At 40.4% G+C, this 19,719-nt stretch overlaps 1 protein-coding gene across 4 annotated transcripts in view; it reads right to left on the reverse strand.

Annotated features, from left to right (window-relative positions):
* Window positions 1–17: 17 nt before the first annotated feature.
* rap1gapb (RAP1 GTPase activating protein b) overlaps window positions 18–19,719 on the reverse strand; it is a 105,474-nt gene continuing 85,772 nt past the window's right edge. For 3 of the 4 annotated variants that reach the window (XM_072452219.1, XM_072452218.1, XM_072452220.1), the window contains 17 exons: window positions 19,329–19,407; window positions 19,190–19,243; window positions 19,025–19,108; window positions 18,280–18,380; window positions 17,179–17,308; window positions 14,633–14,788; window positions 13,884–13,955; window positions 13,703–13,789; window positions 11,287–11,454; window positions 9,508–9,639; window positions 5,304–5,381; window positions 4,493–4,602; window positions 3,477–3,593; window positions 2,964–3,093; window positions 2,507–2,597; window positions 544–653; window positions 18–54 (listed from right to left, as the gene is read on the reverse strand). In XM_072452219.1, the coding sequence (XP_072308320.1) occupies window positions 46–54; window positions 544–653; window positions 2,507–2,597; window positions 2,964–3,093; window positions 3,477–3,593; window positions 4,493–4,602; window positions 5,304–5,381; window positions 9,508–9,639; window positions 11,287–11,454; window positions 13,703–13,789; window positions 13,884–13,955; window positions 14,633–14,788; window positions 17,179–17,308; window positions 18,280–18,380; window positions 19,025–19,108; window positions 19,190–19,243; window positions 19,329–19,407 (1,708 nt within the window). In that variant the 3' untranslated portion in view covers window positions 18–45. The remainder of the gene's footprint in view (window positions 55–543; window positions 654–2,506; window positions 2,598–2,963; window positions 3,094–3,476; window positions 3,594–4,492; window positions 4,603–5,303; window positions 5,382–9,507; window positions 9,640–11,286; window positions 11,455–13,702; window positions 13,790–13,883; window positions 13,956–14,632; window positions 14,789–17,178; window positions 17,309–18,279; window positions 18,381–19,024; window positions 19,109–19,189; window positions 19,244–19,328; window positions 19,408–19,719) is intronic. The other variant, XM_072452221.1, reaches the window with a different exon arrangement.

Genomic DNA, 19,719 nt, shown 5'->3' on the forward strand with positions numbered 1-19,719 from the left:
TTGAATCTTTTACTAACCTGAAACAGCATTGTTAGAAGGAGAAGGTTAACAATTCTGAAAAAAGAAAAAAGTCTTCTAAGTTCTAAGTGAATAATACATTTAGAAAGTCTAGTTTGTGGTTTGTAGCCACTAGATGGAAGTAAAGTATTATTGTAATTATTTTATGTTTATAAAAGCTTCTCAATTGAATGTAATCATATTGCGAAACCAATTACCTTCAAAAGTTAATCTTAAATTAAAACATTGCATGAAATATTCAAAGGTGTTTTTAATATTTTATAGTCTATAGTGCTATGCATCATCTTAAAAAGCAACCAACAGAGTTTTGAAATAGCTCTTACTCAAGTGTATACTGGTACATTACAAACATAACACAACTATTTTCTACACTAATGTAATTTACCTTTATTTACTTATTTAACAAGATACTGTGTAGAGTTACAGTATATAAGCCCAAAATCAAACATTGCTTGTAACAGATTCTAAGCTTATTTCCATCTGCAGTCCTTTAGAGCCACAAGAGCTAGAATGATGTTATCTCACCGAGGAAGACCTATGCTCCAGCCTGGGTCGCTCTGCCTTGGCCCAATCGTCTGTCCCTTTAGGCTCTGATCCTTTGAGTGCGTCCTGGTGCTGCTGAAGACGAGCGGCTGCTGCGAGAAAGCACGGCAACAGATGTGTGACTGTCAGGAAGAATAAACTCAAGCACACAGCGCTTCTAGCACCTACTGCACAAAATATGACCCACTGTACAACAGATTATATTTAGTGTGAATCATTGGAGATACATAGATAAAAAAAAAACCTCTTTCAAGCTTCTTTAGCTCTTTGGCTTTAGAAATCTAGAATAGAATGGTGATTCTGTTCTACATAAACAACAACAGTTGAGTGATGTAAATGCAAATAGGTTTAAGATGCACTATGTAAGGGTCCATGTCCTGCTTGTCTCCATGGAGATGTCATTTTTGTTGTCAAGAATATCCCACAAAAACTTTTTTCAGGAATAAAAAATAAAATAAATATAGATAGGTTTAATGCCATACTGTGGAACATTTCAGGGACAGCAATTACATCTGGAATCCCCCCACCAGAAAAGTGAATTAGTACACCTTTAACTGCATTAACCATGAATGTCCAAATGCGTCTTACTTAATGATATCTGCATCTTTGAGACTCATTATCTGAGCAGGTAGTCACACTGGACAATGCCAGCGTAGCCTCCTGTTCTATTGTAAGAAGTCTTGAGGTCTTCGGGGCTCTCGTTCAAAGCACATCTAAATCAAGCCTGTAAAACAGCTTTCATCTATGTAATATAGCTAATATCAGAACAATCTTGCCAAAAAGCGACGGTAATAAACTTATCCATGCATTTGTAACGTCTAGATTAGACTACTGTAACTCCCTGCTCGCAGAGTGTCCTAAAAGCTCCATATTTTTTTTTTCAATTGGTTCAAAATGACGCAGCAAGATTTCAAACAGGAACTAAAATAAGAGCACATTACGCCGGTGCTGGAGTCTCTTCACTGGCTCCCTGTTGAGTTTAGAGTCAAATTTATAATCCTACTCCTGACTTAAAAGCCATAAAAGACATGGCCCCATTCTACCTCAAAGATGCTATAGAACCATAATCATCCAAACAGAGCTCTTTGCTCTCAAAATGCTGGACTTCTGGTGGTCCCAAGAGTCTCTAAAAGCACAGTAGGAGGTAGAGCATTTAGCTACCAGTCTCTTCATTTAAGACCAGGCTTAGAACGTTCCTCTTTGAAATGAAATCGCTAATGGTCAGGCCAGTTAGGAATAGAAATAAAAACCTACTGTTTCCCAGCTACACTGCCCTAGGAGCAACTATGCTGGGGGAAGTATGGCAGCTTGAGCACTATCCTCTGCTTCTGACTACTTCCCCCATCAACAATATTTCATATTTTAGTTCTCTTGTGTCTGTTCATTGCTGTTCACATGTTTTTCTCCTTCGTCCACTCACTGTTTCAGACACTGCTGATGCTGACCTGTAGATCTACTCTAGATGAACAGATCTTCATCTAGAGTATCTAGACAGCTCCACTGTCTATCGGCAAATTGAAGCGCACTTGCCTATCCGTCCTACCCATCTCCTTCTCTGTGGTACTCCCCGAGGTTTCTAAGGTCTAAGGACAGAAGACGCTGGGACATTATCCATTTGCTAATTTCCTGTGAACAATTTAATCTGCTTCTCTATTTCACTGTCACCATTAGAGGTAACTGATATTGTGATTTTGGGCATTACAAATATAAATGAATATAATTGAATAATCTTGCAGCAGAGTCTGCAAAACAATCTCACGCTATGAACGTTTTATCAACAACAATCACTTGAGGTGGAGTTCTATCCTTTCACTATATCATTTGTGACAGAGGAGCCTTGTCCTACATAGATGGTTCCTCGATAGCCTGAATTTGAGAAACCGTTGCCAGGGACTCAGTTCTTATTGTTCCTATTGTAGACCAAGAAACATAACACTAAACTCACCTGAAAGATTCCCCGGGTTGATGCTGCACAGGCTGTCGTCAAACCCGGAGCACGAGTCTCTTTTGAGTGGCGTTGCAGAAGAGACACTTTCCTGAAACAAGTACGAGGAAGCCCTGAATTTTCATTCCCTTTCTGTAAAAATCTCAGACAGGCACTTTTCTTCCTGACTGACAGCATAATCACAGATGCTGCACTGCTCTGAGAATATATTTGTATTTTCATTCGTAGATGCCTTTTTTCTTTACTCTTGCAGAAATGTAGAAACATTAAAATTCATTTCACGGCAAAAGATGTGGCATGTTCCTGCTAGCATCTAATCCATCAGCCTGCACCACATGCTTGTTTCAAACGCATAAGTCGACACAGCAAACTCATGCAGGCATCTGCGCCAAAGATGCTAAATGGAAATAGTTGATGTCTTCACACAGTACATACCACACATCAGTACAAAACTTACCATGCCTGTGTCGTACTCTTCCTCAGCCTCGTTCTCCTCCACCACACTGGCAAAACTGCTGGCGTTAGAGGACGAGCGAGACAGGTCCTGGTGCTCTGGGATGGACGGGGCCCTACAACACATGGTCAGACTACACACCTGGGTCATTCCATTCTCAGCAAGGAATACTTGTGTCATGTGTAAAGACACATATAGTCACATAGATTCATTGGATTAATCTTGGTAAATAACACAACTGCAAGCCTAAAAATATATGTTTCTGTTGGAGATTTTAGCACGCTAGACACTAATAGAGTCCAGTCATAATTTCATTGGCAAAATGTCAACAATAATTAAGCTGTTGCCTTGAACTTGAAATGGATCATCTAAATGTTATGTGTGAACCATAAGCACAATTGAAATATAATATGTGCGTGGCATACATATGTTGTATTAATGTTACATCGGTTGGCCTTTAGCTGTTATTGCTCCAGCCTCATTGCTCACCCTTCACCAGTAACCTTTCTCACTCACCTGTTCTTGGTGGCAGGAAACTCAGGAGAGCTGTGATTGGACGAGTTGTCCGATCTGTTTTCCTGTGACAAATGGCTGCTGTCTGGTATCCTTTGGGTGCTGGGTGACACCTCACGGCTAGAGCAGGGAGAAACAAAGGGTGAACGAGGGCAAAAACATGCTTGGATTGGAGGTGAAAAAATAACTACTTGAGAAATTGTTTGAAAGTATAATTTTGTTAATCGTATATAGTTGTGGTGTGTTAATGGTTTAAAAATTAACTGTATCCATCATGTTTGCACTTTTCACTATGTACAGATTATTGCAATGGTTTGAAATAAGGAATAGAGCATTGTTTTTCAACCTTTTATTGAGTTGCCCTACTCCTAACATGAATAAATTATGTGAATAAATTGAAAATATACCACAACACACCACTTACATCACTATGCCACTCTTATGTGGCGTAAGATGTGGCAAACAGCCATCCCACTCTATGTACTTGAGCCTCAAAACTCCTACCATGGACACAATAAATGGATACCTCCTAGAAATACTCCTCGAAAGAAGGCCATTAGGCCATAAGAAAAAACTGATGTGCCATAATTTTAGTTTTATTTATTGGATGTCTTGATTTTCTTTGCTTGCTCCCTGTGTCATGTTCTGTGTCTCCTTATGTGAATCAGTTAACTTAAATTGGACATTTTTACAAGGCACATCTAGCAATACCTGGAGGTCCACTAGTGTTCCCTGGTCCCCTAATTATTATCAGTCTCTGCTGGATGTCCCCAGAGCCAGACTTAAACACTGTTGTGATCGAGCCTTCTCTGTCACTGGTCCCAGACTCTGAACAAACTGCCCCCGACATGTGCATTGTATATTTATTCAAGGCAAAATAGATTTAATGTCAATCTACTTAAAGATTCACTAGACATAAAATATATATGTGTGAAGTATCTTTGAGTCAACCTTCAGATTGTTATTCCAATACACAGAGACAGCTGTCTTTAGCTTCTCATAAAGTTTTGCACCCTGACCTTCTCTCCTGGACCTCCTGGATGTTTTCGATGCCAATGGCACTGCTGCGCCGCGAGCTGAAGGGACCCGACTTCTTCCTGGTTGGGCTCTTTCCAGGAATGATCAATGACTGATGTTGGAATGGGAAAAAAAAGAAAATCAAAACTGGACTACACACTGTTGACATGATAAATACATTGACTAAAGATCAAAATACAAATCAATCAAAGGCTTTAATGTGATTTATAGTACTTCATTAATATAATTTATTTAGGCAATTCTAGCAAGAAAAGTTTTTTGTCAGTTCAAGGATTAAATGCCATTTTTGATGCTGGGAATGAATCACGCTTGAGATAATTTGAAGCAGAAAGATTTTAAACATTTTCTATTATGTAAGTAGGCCTAGTTGCTGAAAAATACGAGAAAAAGGCCTGAGGAAAAAAGAGCAGGATATACGATAGAAATGATATGTGAAAATGAGGACTTTGGAATGCTTGGCTCCTATAGACGCACTATGGTCTTGTCTTTTACCACTTATCGCAGCTGACTGGAGACTATTTCAGAAACTACAGGCCTGAAGTACATTCTGGACATTGTTCTTGTGTTTTGACTTTAAGCAATTTAACATATGGTTGTTGTTGAAAGCATAACAAAAGCCACAATCTTGTGTCTAACAGAACCAAAATGAATAGTGAATTAGTGAATTTAATGGATTCAGGATGAAGTTTCAGCTAAAACATTTCATTTTTCTGCACGCATCAGCAGGTGTCTCACATAAGAACAGGGAGCAAAACATTTGAAACATTAAAAAGGTAAAAAATATACAAGAACCTCTTCTATTGTTCCTATCCCTATGGCACTGCCTCGACGTCCGTATTTACTGGGGCTTTTGCCTGGGACAAGCAATGACTGAGCCACATGAGACAAGAGAGAAAGCAAGAGCAGAGGCAGGAGACGATAGATTGAGAAAAGGCCAGGGGTGGAGAGGGGGCAGAAAAAGAAAAAAAAACACACATCATAAGATTTCATGCACATAGCTCAATGGAAATAAACAGCAAGGTGCAAAAGGGTTGGAGGGTTTGGACGTGACATTGAAGGGACAGAGAGGAGCTTCAGTGGGGAGTGGGGGAGCAGGCTGCAGGCTAACACAGGAGGCTACGGAAGAGATAACAGAGAGGGAAAAGTGGCGAGTATGTCAGCCTCCGGGAGACAAGTCCGTTTGGTGATGCATTGGGAACAGGACAAGCCGAATAGGAGGAAACACACGCTTGAAAACTTTAGGAATGAGGTTAAGTCACTCAAATCAACAATACTTTTAGCAGAATACGCAGAGGTTCAATGTTTCTGATGTGTGTGGCGATTTCCAGTCAACATTAGTAAGGGGTGGGCGATATTACAGAAAAAGATCATCTTGATATTTTCGGAAATATTACGAAAACGACAATCAGACAATATAATATCTATCCAACAGAAATGGGTTAAAATATGTCTTTAAACATATTAGTTTAGGTTTACTTATCAAACAAATATGAAATGTCAGTAAAACTATTCACCGTACAGAGATATCATCTTATACCCTTTTTTGATAACTTTTTAATCAGCATGTTTGGTTGCATTTCCCCCCCGATAAACTCAATATTCAAATTTTGCATTCCTTCAAAACGACATTCACAACTTTAACTAAATTTCCACCTTTATTATTGTAGACAAATTTCAGTTGTATCGTCTGTTTTTAGAAAAACAAAACGTTTCGACTCTCATCCAAGATTCATTCTCAATAGTGAATCGAGTCTGGGAACTCAGGCTTGATATCCTACTCTGTTTGTTTTTAACAGCCCTGAGATGGGCAATTTACATCCTATTGTAACCTGACGTTCACTCCCTCCTCCCTGAGTACCTGATTACCATCTGAAACCCTGGGCGTCTCCCCTTCCAGGGTTTCAAAACACTATTATATACATATTATATATATATATTATATGTACATATAATATATATATATATATATATATATATATATATATATATATATATATATATATATAAATAAAATATAATATATATATATATGTACTATTATATACACATAATATATATATTATATGTTCCACATGGGGAAATATATATTTCCCCATGTGGGACAATAAAGGATTATCTTATCTTATACGACCAGAAGGTTGAATCTTAAACCTCCATTTCAAATTTTTCAACAAAGATTTCCTCTTTAACTCCTCTTTCAAACCATCTCTTCTCCTGCTTTGAATCTTCACCTCACTGTCTTCGATAGAGTGGTTTGTGGCTTTAAGATGAAGATGCACGGCGCTCTGTGGTCCTGAATTTGCACGTCTTCTGTGCTGATAAAGTCTATTGTGAAATGGCTGTTTAGTCTCTCCTATGTACTGGTCTTTACAATTTTCTTCACTGCAATGGATAGAAATGTTTTTGTGTCGGCATCTTGTCCTTAGGGTGAAAGTTTTTGTCTAAAAGTGCTGCCTGGTTTAAAATAAACAGGAATTTCGTGTTGTCTAAAAATTCTTTGCCGTTTTTCTGGCAATGGGAAAATGCCAGCGTTGCAACACATATTAGGCACAGAAGTACAATAATAAAAACAGATAACTTAGAAATAACTCTTATAATCTTAATAATAATAACACTGTTATTTACAGCAGTCCAGAGACATAAGAGATAGAGACGCCATTTCTTTTTGGTCCTCTTCACTGAGAGCCCAAGCGGGGTTTCCACAGGCTGAGAGAACATTCCGGACGTGTTTTTCCTCTTTCCTCTTGCCCTCTGAGCTGGTGGGCACCTCTTGGGCTCTGTGTTGTAAAGTTCTGATCACTCCCAGCTTATGCTGTAGTGGGTGGTTAGAGCCAAAGAGCAGGTATTGGTCCGTGTGTGGAGGATTCCGATATACTTCTATCTGTAGCTTTCCGTCCTTTCCTCTGACAGTGCTTGTTTATTTTAAACCAGGCAACACTTAAAGGATAAAATTGGTTCACCAAGATGCCAACACAAAAACAGAGCAATGTAGTGTATTCTATCCAATGCAGTGAGTAAAGTTGTAAAGAGCGGTACATTGAAGAGACTAAAGGGTCACTTCACAAGAGGCTTTATGGCACAGAAGACACGCTAATTCAGGACCCCAGAGTGCCGTGCATCTTCATCTTAAAGCCACAAACCACTCTATCGAAGACAGTGAGGTAAAGATTCTAAGCAGGGAGAAAGATCCTTCTTTAAAGGAATAATAGAGGATTTTTTTTTTTTGCCGAGATAAGAACTCAAGCGACTGTTAGTCCCTTTTTTTTTAATGCACATGCGCACACTCACCACACTCACGCCCACCCTCCTGTTATTTCCAAGACGCCGCCTACCATCAAACCTTGTGCGGAAGCGCGCAACAGCCGAAGGCCTTGGTCCGTCGTTAAAGATACAAAAGCACCACACATAAGGTGGATGCGTCGACAAGAGAGTCGTCGTAAAAGATACATACGCTCAAGCACAGACGTGTGCAGAGGCAGATAGCGCGCTGACGTCAAGGGACGGTCAATCATGTCCCAGAGACACCTGTCATGCTGGCAATGTCAAATAAATATGGGAAAGAGTGTCTGGAGTGTCTGCCAGTGTGATTCAATAGATTTGGTTTTCCATCTGACGGATCACTAAGCACAGACAAAATGTATGACTCATATCAGCAAAATTGTTAAATTGAAGTAATAGAAATTAAGGTTTTGTGATTTCTGTCATGTCTTTGTGAGTTTAATGCCTTTTTTCTTGTTGTGTGAAGCACTTTGAATCGCCTTGTGTAAAAAAGTGCTCTACAAATAAACTTGCCTTGCTTAGGATTTCAAATGAGTTCCCAAACTCGATTCACAGATTGTTTGTGTTCAATGGAACACTCCTGGACGAATGAGGGATCACATCACTTTTATTATTAATACAAACATTGATTTCTTTCTTCCCAATTGTTTTTTCTTTCAACAGCTGACATAAACCCTGAAAACGCTTATTTGAATTGTACCTCTGAAGACCACATGTGCAGTTTATGCTGGGCTTTGTCATAGACCCTGTATATAATAATGTGTATTAGTGTAAATGATCCCCACGCAACACAGCAGAAGGCTTTTTACTCTCTTAGCTTAAGTCATGCAAACTCTTCAGCCAATCAAACATGCAAAAGGAAGCATAGAAAGGTTACAACAGAAGCACAGGCAGGGCAGAAAGGACAGAAGAGAGGAAGTCTGGGTCGCCAAACAGCTCGCTTACTTAAATTAAATGTTTGCACTCATTAATAACATCTTCCTATTCAACGGGCACTTCTCTTGATAAAAAACACAGTTTAGTCTCCTTTATCGGTACAGCTAATGCAGTGATGCTCTGAATACAATTTGAAGAGATGAGAATGAATGGAAACGCAGGTGTGAATGACGGAGTTAATATGTCAAGCGGCTAAGACCTATATGTGCAAAACAAATTAAAAAATCTATGCATCTACGTTGGAACACTGGAATAAAAGTGAGCCTTGAGATATTAACCGAGGTGGGTAGTACTAAGTTACATTAACATTTTTTAGAAATTGTTTTCCTGTATGAGTTCTATATTTTAAAGTGTCACAGTATGCATACTTGAGTAAAAGTTTTAGTTCCTCTTCAAATTAGGAGTAAGTCTAGAAGTGGCAAAGGCTTGTGTTGACAATATTAAATGATTTAAACATTTGTGTTTCTTGCAAAGCTCCTTCAGATACAGTTGAATTTCAATTTTCATTATTTATTCTTGGAAAATACCAGATTTTGTGCTTTGTTTAATGTTTCATCCAATTTAACATTGACTTCCAAATTTTACATCCACACAAATATTTTTTCACCCTTGAGTAAATTCTTGGACCACAACTTGAGTAATATTATTTTGAACATTCGGTTCTTCCACTTTAGTGCAATCCTAAGCTACTCTACCCACCTCTGGATATAAAAAGAAGTGACACAGACTAATAAATGTATGGCCAATTGGACTTCACGTGGACCAAAACAGAACTACTTACAATGCCTGGGGTTTTGGGGCTCTCTGCGGGATTATGGGTAAAGCTGCCACTGTGACTAGTGGAGACTGTGTGGGACTTCTTGTTACTGAGGCCCATGGCGTCCATAGACTGGCTTCTGCTGCGGATGACCCGCTGCAGAGAGAGATGAGGAGACACTGTCAGTCCACTGTCTCTGTGACGGACTGGGGATGTTCATTGAGGCTGAAACTAGTAATGAAACTACTAGTATCAATGAAGAAGAAATCACATAAATAGGACAATTGGACCTGAATAAATTCATAATGCTTTTGTCTTGATCTATAACAGGACTAGTATATGACCATGGTGATATTAAAGAAACTACTTTTATTGTTATGGATGGTCCGGTATGGATTTTTTGAGCCGATTATCAATATTTGGTTTGCTGTGGCCAGTAACTGATACTTGCCAATACCAGAACAACCATACATATATTGTAAGTTGAAGTAAGGATCACAAATACCTTTTTTACTTACTTGCTTACTTACTTAAAAAAAAATAATAACAGAATGTAGTTATCTGGGATATAAAGTCATTTGAGGCTCAATTGTGTAAACATAAGGCCAGCTCCTGAAAACTGGCTCCTTCTAGACTAGCCTGACACCACATTGATCCCAAAGGTTTCTGAAGGTTTGCAGTGATAAACTTTAAACAGACAGGTCCTGGAGGTTGTGAGATCGTTCCCCCGTGGATGAGGTTGTGCTGCAGCCCACACACCATGACAGGTAATGACACAACTACACTACACAACGCCATCACCACCAATGCTGAACTTTTACACCGAACAGAATGTCATCACAGTGCAAGATGTCGATGAGATAAGAGCTACTGTAATTTACTGCGTTAGGGATAGTTAGTTAGTTAGTTAGTTAGTTGTTTATATTCTATGTTTATTTGAATCTATAATCAAATTTAAACAAAAAAAAAAGCCAACTAACAAACTCTATGCGATGAACGAAACCATCATGAGCAGGCAGAAAGCGAAAGGACTTGACAAAGACATTTTTATGAAATAGTACGCAGATGTGATGAGGACAAATGGTGTACTGCAGCATACAACATGGAGAGAACAAGAACGAAAACATCAAAACATGCAGAACAAATGACACAGATTTTCAGATGTTGATATTTAAGTGCAAGGAGATGACAGAGCGAGTGAGTCAGAGGAGGAGCGACACTACAGGGAGACGCAGCCCGTGGGGAGAAGGCGCAGCACATCTCTTGCTCCATAATGAGGAGTCATTAAAGCATTCATCAGACACACAGCTACAGCCTCCTCCGCTGCTGGGCCACGCTCCACCACTCTCACGCTCGCATGCACGCTCGCACGCAGCTCCCAGTGACAGCACAGAGCAGCCCAACAGGACCACTTCAGACCACCACAGTCAACACAATTCTACATTTTCATATTTCACTCATTTTAGTCTTAGTTTTCTTATGACAAAATTATTCTGGTTTATTTGGTAAATATTTAGTTGAATTCTTCTCATTATTTTTATTCTAGTTTAAGTCAACACAATGTAATGCAATAATAATAATAATCTAAAAATACATTTACTTCTTAAAATTAAAATCAATCGTTTTGCATATGGTCTATGCCATGGATTATTGCATTGACATACAGATGTAAAATGCTTTGTTTACTGGTGTGTGAATACCCAGAATCCCAGCCAAAAGACAGGAAAGAAAAAAATACTGTTTTCATCATCATGCAGAGCAGAAATACACAGATAGCATAGAAAGACGAGAAAGTGACAGTACCTTAAAGGATTCGAAGAAGCCTCCTCCTCCTCCTCCTCCTCCTCCTCCTCCTCCTCCTCCACCCCCGTTCTCCAGCTTGTCCTCGTCTCCTCCCAGTCCCATCATGGACTGACTGTTTATGTGTAACTCTTCATACAGAGTCTCCAGAAGAGCTGACCGTGTGCGCTCCTGAAACATCATCAACGTGTAATAATGACAATGATACTGATAAAGCACTTTACAATCATGATTTTCAAAGCACCACACCACACATGTTGCATTCACTCAGTCACACTCAATGCTGGCACGATGCTTTATTTGATTGACATATGGCTGGAACACTCGATGACCACTGGTACATATTATATCATTAAAGTACGAATTAAGACAAAAATGTCACTTTGTTTGTATAAACTTTGAACTAGGAGTACTTAATATGCTTCAGCCCAAAATAAATTCCCCTTTTTATGTTATTCCATAAACATGGCCCCTGTCGGGGGGGCCATGGAGGAGGACTATCAGTCGGCCCCAAAGAAATTCTGGCAAACCGTCCGGCGCCTCAGGAAGGGGAAGCAGTGCCTCACCAACACCGTTTACGGTGCGGGTGGAGGCCTGCTGACCTCGACTGGGGATGTCGTCGGACGGTGGAAGGAATACTTTGAGGATCTCCTTAATCCCTCAGTCACGTCTTCCGAAGAGGAAGTAGAGACCGGGGACTCGGAGGCTGGCTCATCCATCACCCAAGCTGAAGTCACTGAGGTTGTTCGCAAACTCCTCGGTGGCAGGGCTCCGGGGGTGGATGAGATCCGCCCTGAGTACCTAAAGTATCTGGATGTTGTAGGACTGTCTTGGTTGACACGTCTCTGCAACATCGCGTGGCGTTCGGGGACCGTGCCTCTGGACTGGCAGACCGGGGTGGTGGTCCCTCTGTTCAAGAAGGGGGACCGGAGGGTGTGTTCCAACTACAGAGGGATCACACTCCTCAGCCTCCCGGGTAAGGTCTATTCCAAGGTACTGGAGAGGAGAATCCGACCGATAGTCGAACCTCGGATTCAGGAGGAGCAGAGTGGTTTTCGTCCCGGTCGTGGAACACTGGACCAGCTCTATACCCTCCATCGGGTGCTCGAGGGTTCATGGGAGTTTGCCCAACCAGTCCACATGTGCTTTGTGGATCTGGAGAAGGCTTTCGACCGTGTCCCTCGGGGTGTCCTTTGGGGGGTGCTCCGGGAGTACGGGGTCCGGGGCCCTTTGCTCAGGGCTGTCCGGTCCCTGTATGACCGGAGCAGGAGCTGTGTTCACATTGCCGGCAGTAAGTCAGACCTGTTCCCAGTGCATGTTGGACTCCGCCAGGGCTGCCCTTTGTCACCGGTTCTGTTCATAATTTTTATGGACAGAATTTCTAGGCGCAGTCAGGGGTCGGAGGGTGTCCGGTTTGGGGACCACAGGATCTCATCTCTGCTGTTTGCAGACAATGTTGTCCTGATGGCTCCATCAAACCCGGACCTGCAACATGCACTGGGACGGTTTGCAGCCGAGTGTGAAGCGGCTGGGATGAGAATCAGCACCTCCAAATCCGAGGCCATGATTCTCGACTGGAAAAAGGTGGCTTGCCCTCTCCAGGTGGGTGGGGTGTCCTTGCCCCAAGTGGAGGAGTTCAAGTATCTCGGGGTCTTGTTCACGAGCGAGGGAAGGATGGAGCGTGAGCTCGACAGGCGGATCGGTGCAGCGGCTGCAGTGATGCAGTCGCTGCATTTGACCGTTGTGGTAAAGAGGGAGCTGAGTAGAAAGGCAAAGCTCTCTATTTACCGGTCGGTCTACGTTCTGACCTCACCTATGGTCATGAACTTTGGGTAGTGACCGAAAGAACAAGATCGCGGATACAAGCGGTCGAAATGAGTTTCCTCCGCCTTGTGGCTGGGCGCTCCCTTAGAGATAAGGTGAGGAGCTCGGCCACACGGGGGGAGCTCGGAGTAGAGCCGCTGCTCCTCCACGTCGAGAGGAGCCAGCTGAGGTGGCTCGGGCATCTGTTCCGGATGCCTCCTGGGCGCCTCCCTCGGGAGGTGTTTCAGGCATGTCCCACCGGGAAGAGGCCCCGGGGAAGACCCAGGACACGCTGGAGGGATTATGTCTCCCGGCTGGCCTGGGAACGCCTCGGGATCCCCCCGGAGGAGTTGGAGGAAGTGTCTGGGGAGAGGGAAGTCTGGGAGTCCCTGCTCAGACTGCTGCCCCCGCAACCCGGCCCCGGATAAAGCGGCAGAAAACGGATGGATGGATGGCCCCTGTAACGTGTGAAGGCTCTCATTTTTCATTTTCCCCCAACGCATTAAACTTGTATGTATAGAAACCATTTTAAAAATGCAAAGCATGACAGAGCACCATCCTGTAGGACACAGCCCCTAGCCTGACACAGCACAAACATCTCCTCCGTCACGCTCACCTCCAGCATGGCGAACTTCTCAGCCTTGTAGCAGGCATACTCTGCATTAATGAGTTTAGTGAAAAGAAATTCACGAAATTCTGGGCCCTGAAGAAAGAAAGAAAAAACAGGGAAAAGAGAGATTTAATCTGTGACGTTGGCTTGTCAAGAGGCGCACTTGAGTATTTGTGTGGGTCCTGACCTTTTTAAATATGGCAGGGTCGGGCAGAGCAGGGCCAAAGAAAGGTACGTCGTCTCTTGCTGTTACAGACACCTAGAAGAAAAATGTCTGACTTAATGCATTACAAAAACAAGACATTTGTTTTAGTCACGATATACATGCTTATTTCACATAGGTTTTATTCCAGATTCTTTCTAGTACAAAACCTTCACACATTTTCCAGGTTTGGGGTTGCCATGAAAACCATAGTGTCGTGATCCTAATGATTGGATTGGTAATAATCAAAATAGTCATTGGCACACTTATCTATTTAACTATATAAAGATGAGTACAGGCATTGTGTCAAATATATTACAATTTATAAACTTCATCAAGAACATAGAACTGTGTATCTTGCACACACAAAAAAAGAATCCAAGCACAGAGTACAAAATCTAAATTGATATAATGATATTTATAGAAACATTGTCATATCTTAATACTATATTAATATGTATGATTAAAATAATCTTGTGTGGCTCATCCTCATCTAAAGATATTTAATCATATCAACTCAAAAATATTAACAAAACTCTTCCTCTTACTTCTCTGTGTACGAAACGACAGCTCCTACTGTATCTTTGAACAAGTGTAAAACTCTTCCCTTAATAAAAAAAATTAAACTGTCAACTTGTATTATTTCCAGAGCCTTCCTGGTATTGTGTTTTAAAGCATGAATATTTTTTATCAGTAGGATACAGGTGATTTATTGAGTACATCCTCTAACGCACTTTGTACATGATGTTCTCCGTGCAAGCGTTCTCCACCTGCACCACCACATAGGCGTGGAGGAAGTTGGACTGGATCATGTCGGGTACAAACGGCGTGTTTTCTTCCTGGAACATGATGGCCACTATGTCGTTGCCTATGTGTCTCTTCCTCTGCAGCTGAAAGGCACACATCAAGAGTGAAACAGCACTTCAAACTCTGGATAACACAGTCCAATCACAATCACCTCCAGGCTCACGCTGAAGTATTGACTGTGAATCAAATTGTCCCAGCGGAGTTGTGGACACGGCTCCAGCAGGGCTATGTCCTCTTTTAAGAAAAGGCCTTAAATCTTGTTTGTCTGTTTTTGTGTCAACAGCATTTGGAGTTTGTACAGAAATCCATAACACTACAAAACAAAACAATAATTTGCAAATATGTTCTGCTCTTCTTAGATGAGAGCAACTAAAAGCTGCTTTACGCTTAAATGTACAGCATCAAAATCAAGTCAAGTGAAATGTTGCTAATGAAGATAGTGATTTATAATACGCCCGCTCTGCGTTTTCTTTTGTCGAAACCGTCAAATTAAAAATGCAATTATTCTTAAAACTGTGAAATATCTTAATGGATTTGTTTTGTAAATGAGAGCATTGTTTTCTTGCTATTGAATATGGACTTGCACAATCAGTGAGATTATGATCGCTGCATATGGTGTTAAAGTAATTTTGTATTGAAACTAAATTGATCTATCAAATTTAAATATGTCTGACTAAGCAAATGTATGTTTTCATAGAGTATCAATCATTCAATTGTACATTCTCATAAAGATAAAGTGACCTGCAGTGTGTCAACAAAACGTACAGAAGGGCGCGGCACTCATCATCAATACGGCATATTCACTGCCCCTTTGTGATATATATTCCTCCAAAGAAACACACTCTTTACACTGTCTCCTATAACAGTAAACCATCTTGACAGTGGAATAACTGTGTACTTAGTCAGTGCAGCAAATATTTGCAGTGAGTGTCTAATGTCAGAATCAACATTGTGAACTTGTTGTGAATCATTACAGTGTGTGAAAGTTATGTCCCTTGTTTGCCTTAAAGGTACAGTAAGCTTTTTTTCTCTGGTGCTTGTCTCTATGGAGATGTTATTGCTTTGGCTGGAATATTCCACAGTATTGCATTAAACTTACCCATATTGCATTGAATCAATTACATTGTTTATATTGCTATAGAAAATATCTTGGAAAACACGCATTCTTGTATCGTGTAACTTGGCCTTGTTTTCCTCCATGAATGCCATACTGTGGAACATTCAAGGCTAGAGCTGAATGATTTGGGGAAAATATCAAATTGCGATTAGATTTCCGATTAGTGTTTAAATAATACAATTCTGTTAAAAGTTTACATTTTAATTGCTTCCAGGAGACTCGACAAACACTGAAAGACGAACTGAAAAACAGCGTACTTTATTTCAGATGTAAACTACAGGGTTATGCAGAATAACCCAGGATATTTACTTCGTTTGAGGAGGGGATTATGGTGCTTCATAAACTGCAGCCTTTACAATTTGCTAATTGCACCGATTGAAATTGTGATTTGATTGTGATTAATCTTGCAGCCCTATTCCAGGCAAAACAATAACATCTCCAAAAAGGCAATCAAATGGCAGAGAAGATACAGTGCATCTTTGAAGTTTGATTGCTGAAGTTGTAATTCTTTCAAATACAATCATTGGAACTGAATAGGGCTCTCCATGATTGACATATTTTGTACTCTTTAAGTTAATTTTGTCATTGTACAAGCCATGGTTATGTTTCTTACACACACTAAGGTGTTGATGTAGACGCAGTAACACTTTTGCTTTCACTGTTGAAAGACTTTGATAAGTAAACCTTTCTACTTTTAAGGAAGATAAAAGAGCAAACATGCCTCTTGATTCAACTCGACACACGTAGCCATAGCCTCATACTTGAATATATTGTAGGCTCTTTTCTATGCTTTATCTTTGCAGACATCTCAGTATTTTCCTCATGCACACTCTGTAGACAAGTGCCTCTCTGTCGCTGATAACATTTGTACATTCTAAACAGACACGAGTACATGGCCGGGGCGAGACACTTGACATCTGCTAACGGGCTAATGGTTTAGCACCGCGCATTGTTATTATGGTGCCGGCAGATGAGTTGCCATGTGAATCATCTTATGTGGGGGCGTAATTCACTGTATGTCCTGCCTTTCTCCTCATGCTCGGCAATATGGGCTGTCTGCACAGGTTACTGCGGTTATGAATGTCAAACTGCACAATTTTGAAAGCATAAAGGGAGAGGAATTGATTTTTATTCGCTTGTAACCAGCGTCCTTGGCATAAAAATGTGTCTTGTAAACATCTACTTAATTTGCTATAAGTAATGTTTTCAGAGAAGGCAAATGATCAACCACTGATACTTGATTTAAAGACACTTTCATTGCGCACAGGTACATTGTGTGTGTAATGACAGGTGTTTAGCCAGCAGGCATTAGTAAACATGACAAGCACTCAAAGACATGTCGCTGTGGTGCTGTACCTGCTGCGAGTCTCCTTCTGTGTAAGGCAGCTTGGTGGACACATGGAACATAATCTCTTTGTTGTGAAAATTTGTGTAGACCGACTCAGTCCCTGTTTGTCCGTGTGCGACATCCAGCCCACCTCGAAACCTGCGGGACAACAACAGACAGAAAACCTATAAATAATAATATATATAAAGTGTTGTATAACGATTGGTGAAAGTGTTCCGACGTCAAGATTATATTTACTCCAGCAATGTTCATTTTGTTGTTTTATATCCACAGACTTACTTAAGTAATTCAATCCATTTCACATGTTTCGGCTGTTTAACTTCTTCAGAACTGCTGTGATTACATTTATCGAAGAATGAAAAGTGGGTGTAATTTTAGATTTGGGTATAAAAAAATGATCTCGGCGTAGATTATATTTTATTCAATCCCAAAAGCGTTCCAAAACCCAGACAGTATTTGATAGAAAACACTATTTGAGTGTCAAAACAAGATCAGTAAACAAGATCAATAAACAGCCGTGATCTTTTTCAGAAATAGCATGACCACATGGGAAAATGAAATAAACTTCTATTACTCTCTGTTGAAAAGACATATTGTGTCACAAAGTTGTGTGTGTTTTTTTCTTAATGTTGTAGCATCAAAAATGGAATCGATTGTAACGTTTTTTCTTTAGTTTCCAAATCGAGTGTGAATTGTTTGTATTGTTTGTATTGTGCCAACACTAATTCTGGCACATTAATGCTATTAGTGCGATGACAATGGTTCAAGCTGTGGCATTAAACACATGTAATACCTAATCTTCTAATTGTACTAAATTGTGCAATAAAAAAGATCATTAGCAATTGACACAAACTATTTTAATGCAACAACTAAATGCACAAGTGTGGTTATAAAATGGGACAAACATGCATTTTCAAGCACACTCATTCATCTCTTAACAAATGTCAAGGGCTCTTCTTCAGCCTGCTTAATCAGTAAGTCTGCGGCTCACAAATCCTGCCGCTTCAAAACGCTTTAAGGGGCCAGTTCAAAGGGGCAGCTCGGCTCAATACAGTGACTGATGGTCAGTGTTGGACAGGACGGACGAAAGATTTGAAAAGTGTACAAACCCTTTAAAGTCATGAAGCTCAATCTTGTGTCCTAGAAACTCCAGGAATTCTACAAAGGCTGGGCTCTCATTCATGTTGCCAAACAGCTCTTCCTCTGTTGTCTATGCAAAAAAGCAACACAAGCTCAATAAATACAGAATACAAGGTGAAATTTAAAAGTAATAGTTAGTTTAACGTCAAATATGCAATTTTACATTTTAAGACTTTAAGCAATATGCACTATTTCAATTATCTGATTAAATGTGTAGTGATTTGCACATTTGATAGATATAGTGAACAAGGTGTTGACATGGAGTTACCACCTAAAAGTGAACAGATTGTTCTGTAGATGTAAAAATATAGCACAAGTATCGCTCTGCTGCACTAAATGCAATGTGATTGGACCGTTTACTCCAAGATGGATTCTCAAGAGTTTGTGAACTCACAAAAATCATGAACATTTATCTTGCTGGAAAGGTTACGAGTTGAGCCATTCAACCACTTTATTTCTCTCCTTATTGCTTTTGCTTTTCGTTTTATTAAAATGAATGCATTGCTTTCCCCACAGAGGTCCGTTAGTGGGCATTCTCTCAGATGCCAACTTTTTGACCTTTTTCTGACAACAATTCCATTTAACCAGGTTTGTGATCATAAAAAATATATTTGTGCTTGTTTGAAAGTTGCACTAAGATTCATTGTTCCATTCAAAGTCAAACTCGTAAACCTTGCAGTGTTTAGTGAGGACTTTATGTAATGCACCACTCACTTGTCCAAACTTTTGATAAATCACTCCAAACTTAAAGTTGTTGCTGATCACATGCTCATCAAACGTAACAATAAGCCTTGATGCCTGCAAAACAATGTGAAATACACCCTCATTGAGACGAGAGCAAGCAGTTGGAGACAGCTGCAAACAGTGAATAGAAAGTACCTTTGGATAGAGAACGGGGTAAAAGCGGTCCACATTAACCTCTTCACAAATAAGCTGTGAGAAAAAATAGCACGCTCAGTCTTGGCTGGTCTAATTGCACAGAATGGAAGGAAGCGATTGTGTGATAATTGCAGCCTACCTTGGCCATCTGAACGACATTGGGGAACTCAGTAAGGCAAGAAATAGGGATCACATCGTGGTAGGTTTTTTGCCTTGTGCTGAAAGACAAAGAATAAAAAACATCAGTAAACTTAATCTAAATACCGTACACAAAAATTGTATAATTCTGAAACATGATTTGATACATGCAAACTACCGCATCAAATGTCTGATCTCAAAATAGCTATTGATCAGCAAACATCCAGAACCACTTGAGTTTGCAATTACCATGTAATAGTGATCGCTGCAGACTTGATATACATGATATGCACTGGCACAGATGGTGAGCATCATTGTTTAGAAAGAAACACAATCCAGTGGTGCTAAATGTGAAACGTAAAAGTAATAAAGCGCCTGTAGAGATGCAAGTA

This window comes from Eucyclogobius newberryi, unplaced genomic scaffold (genome assembly GCF_026437365.1).
Source record: "Eucyclogobius newberryi isolate DKJ021-1_F unplaced genomic scaffold, fEucNew1.0.hap1 SCAF_19, whole genome shotgun sequence".
Taxonomy (NCBI): Eukaryota; Metazoa; Chordata; class Actinopteri; order Gobiiformes; family Gobiidae; genus Eucyclogobius; species Eucyclogobius newberryi.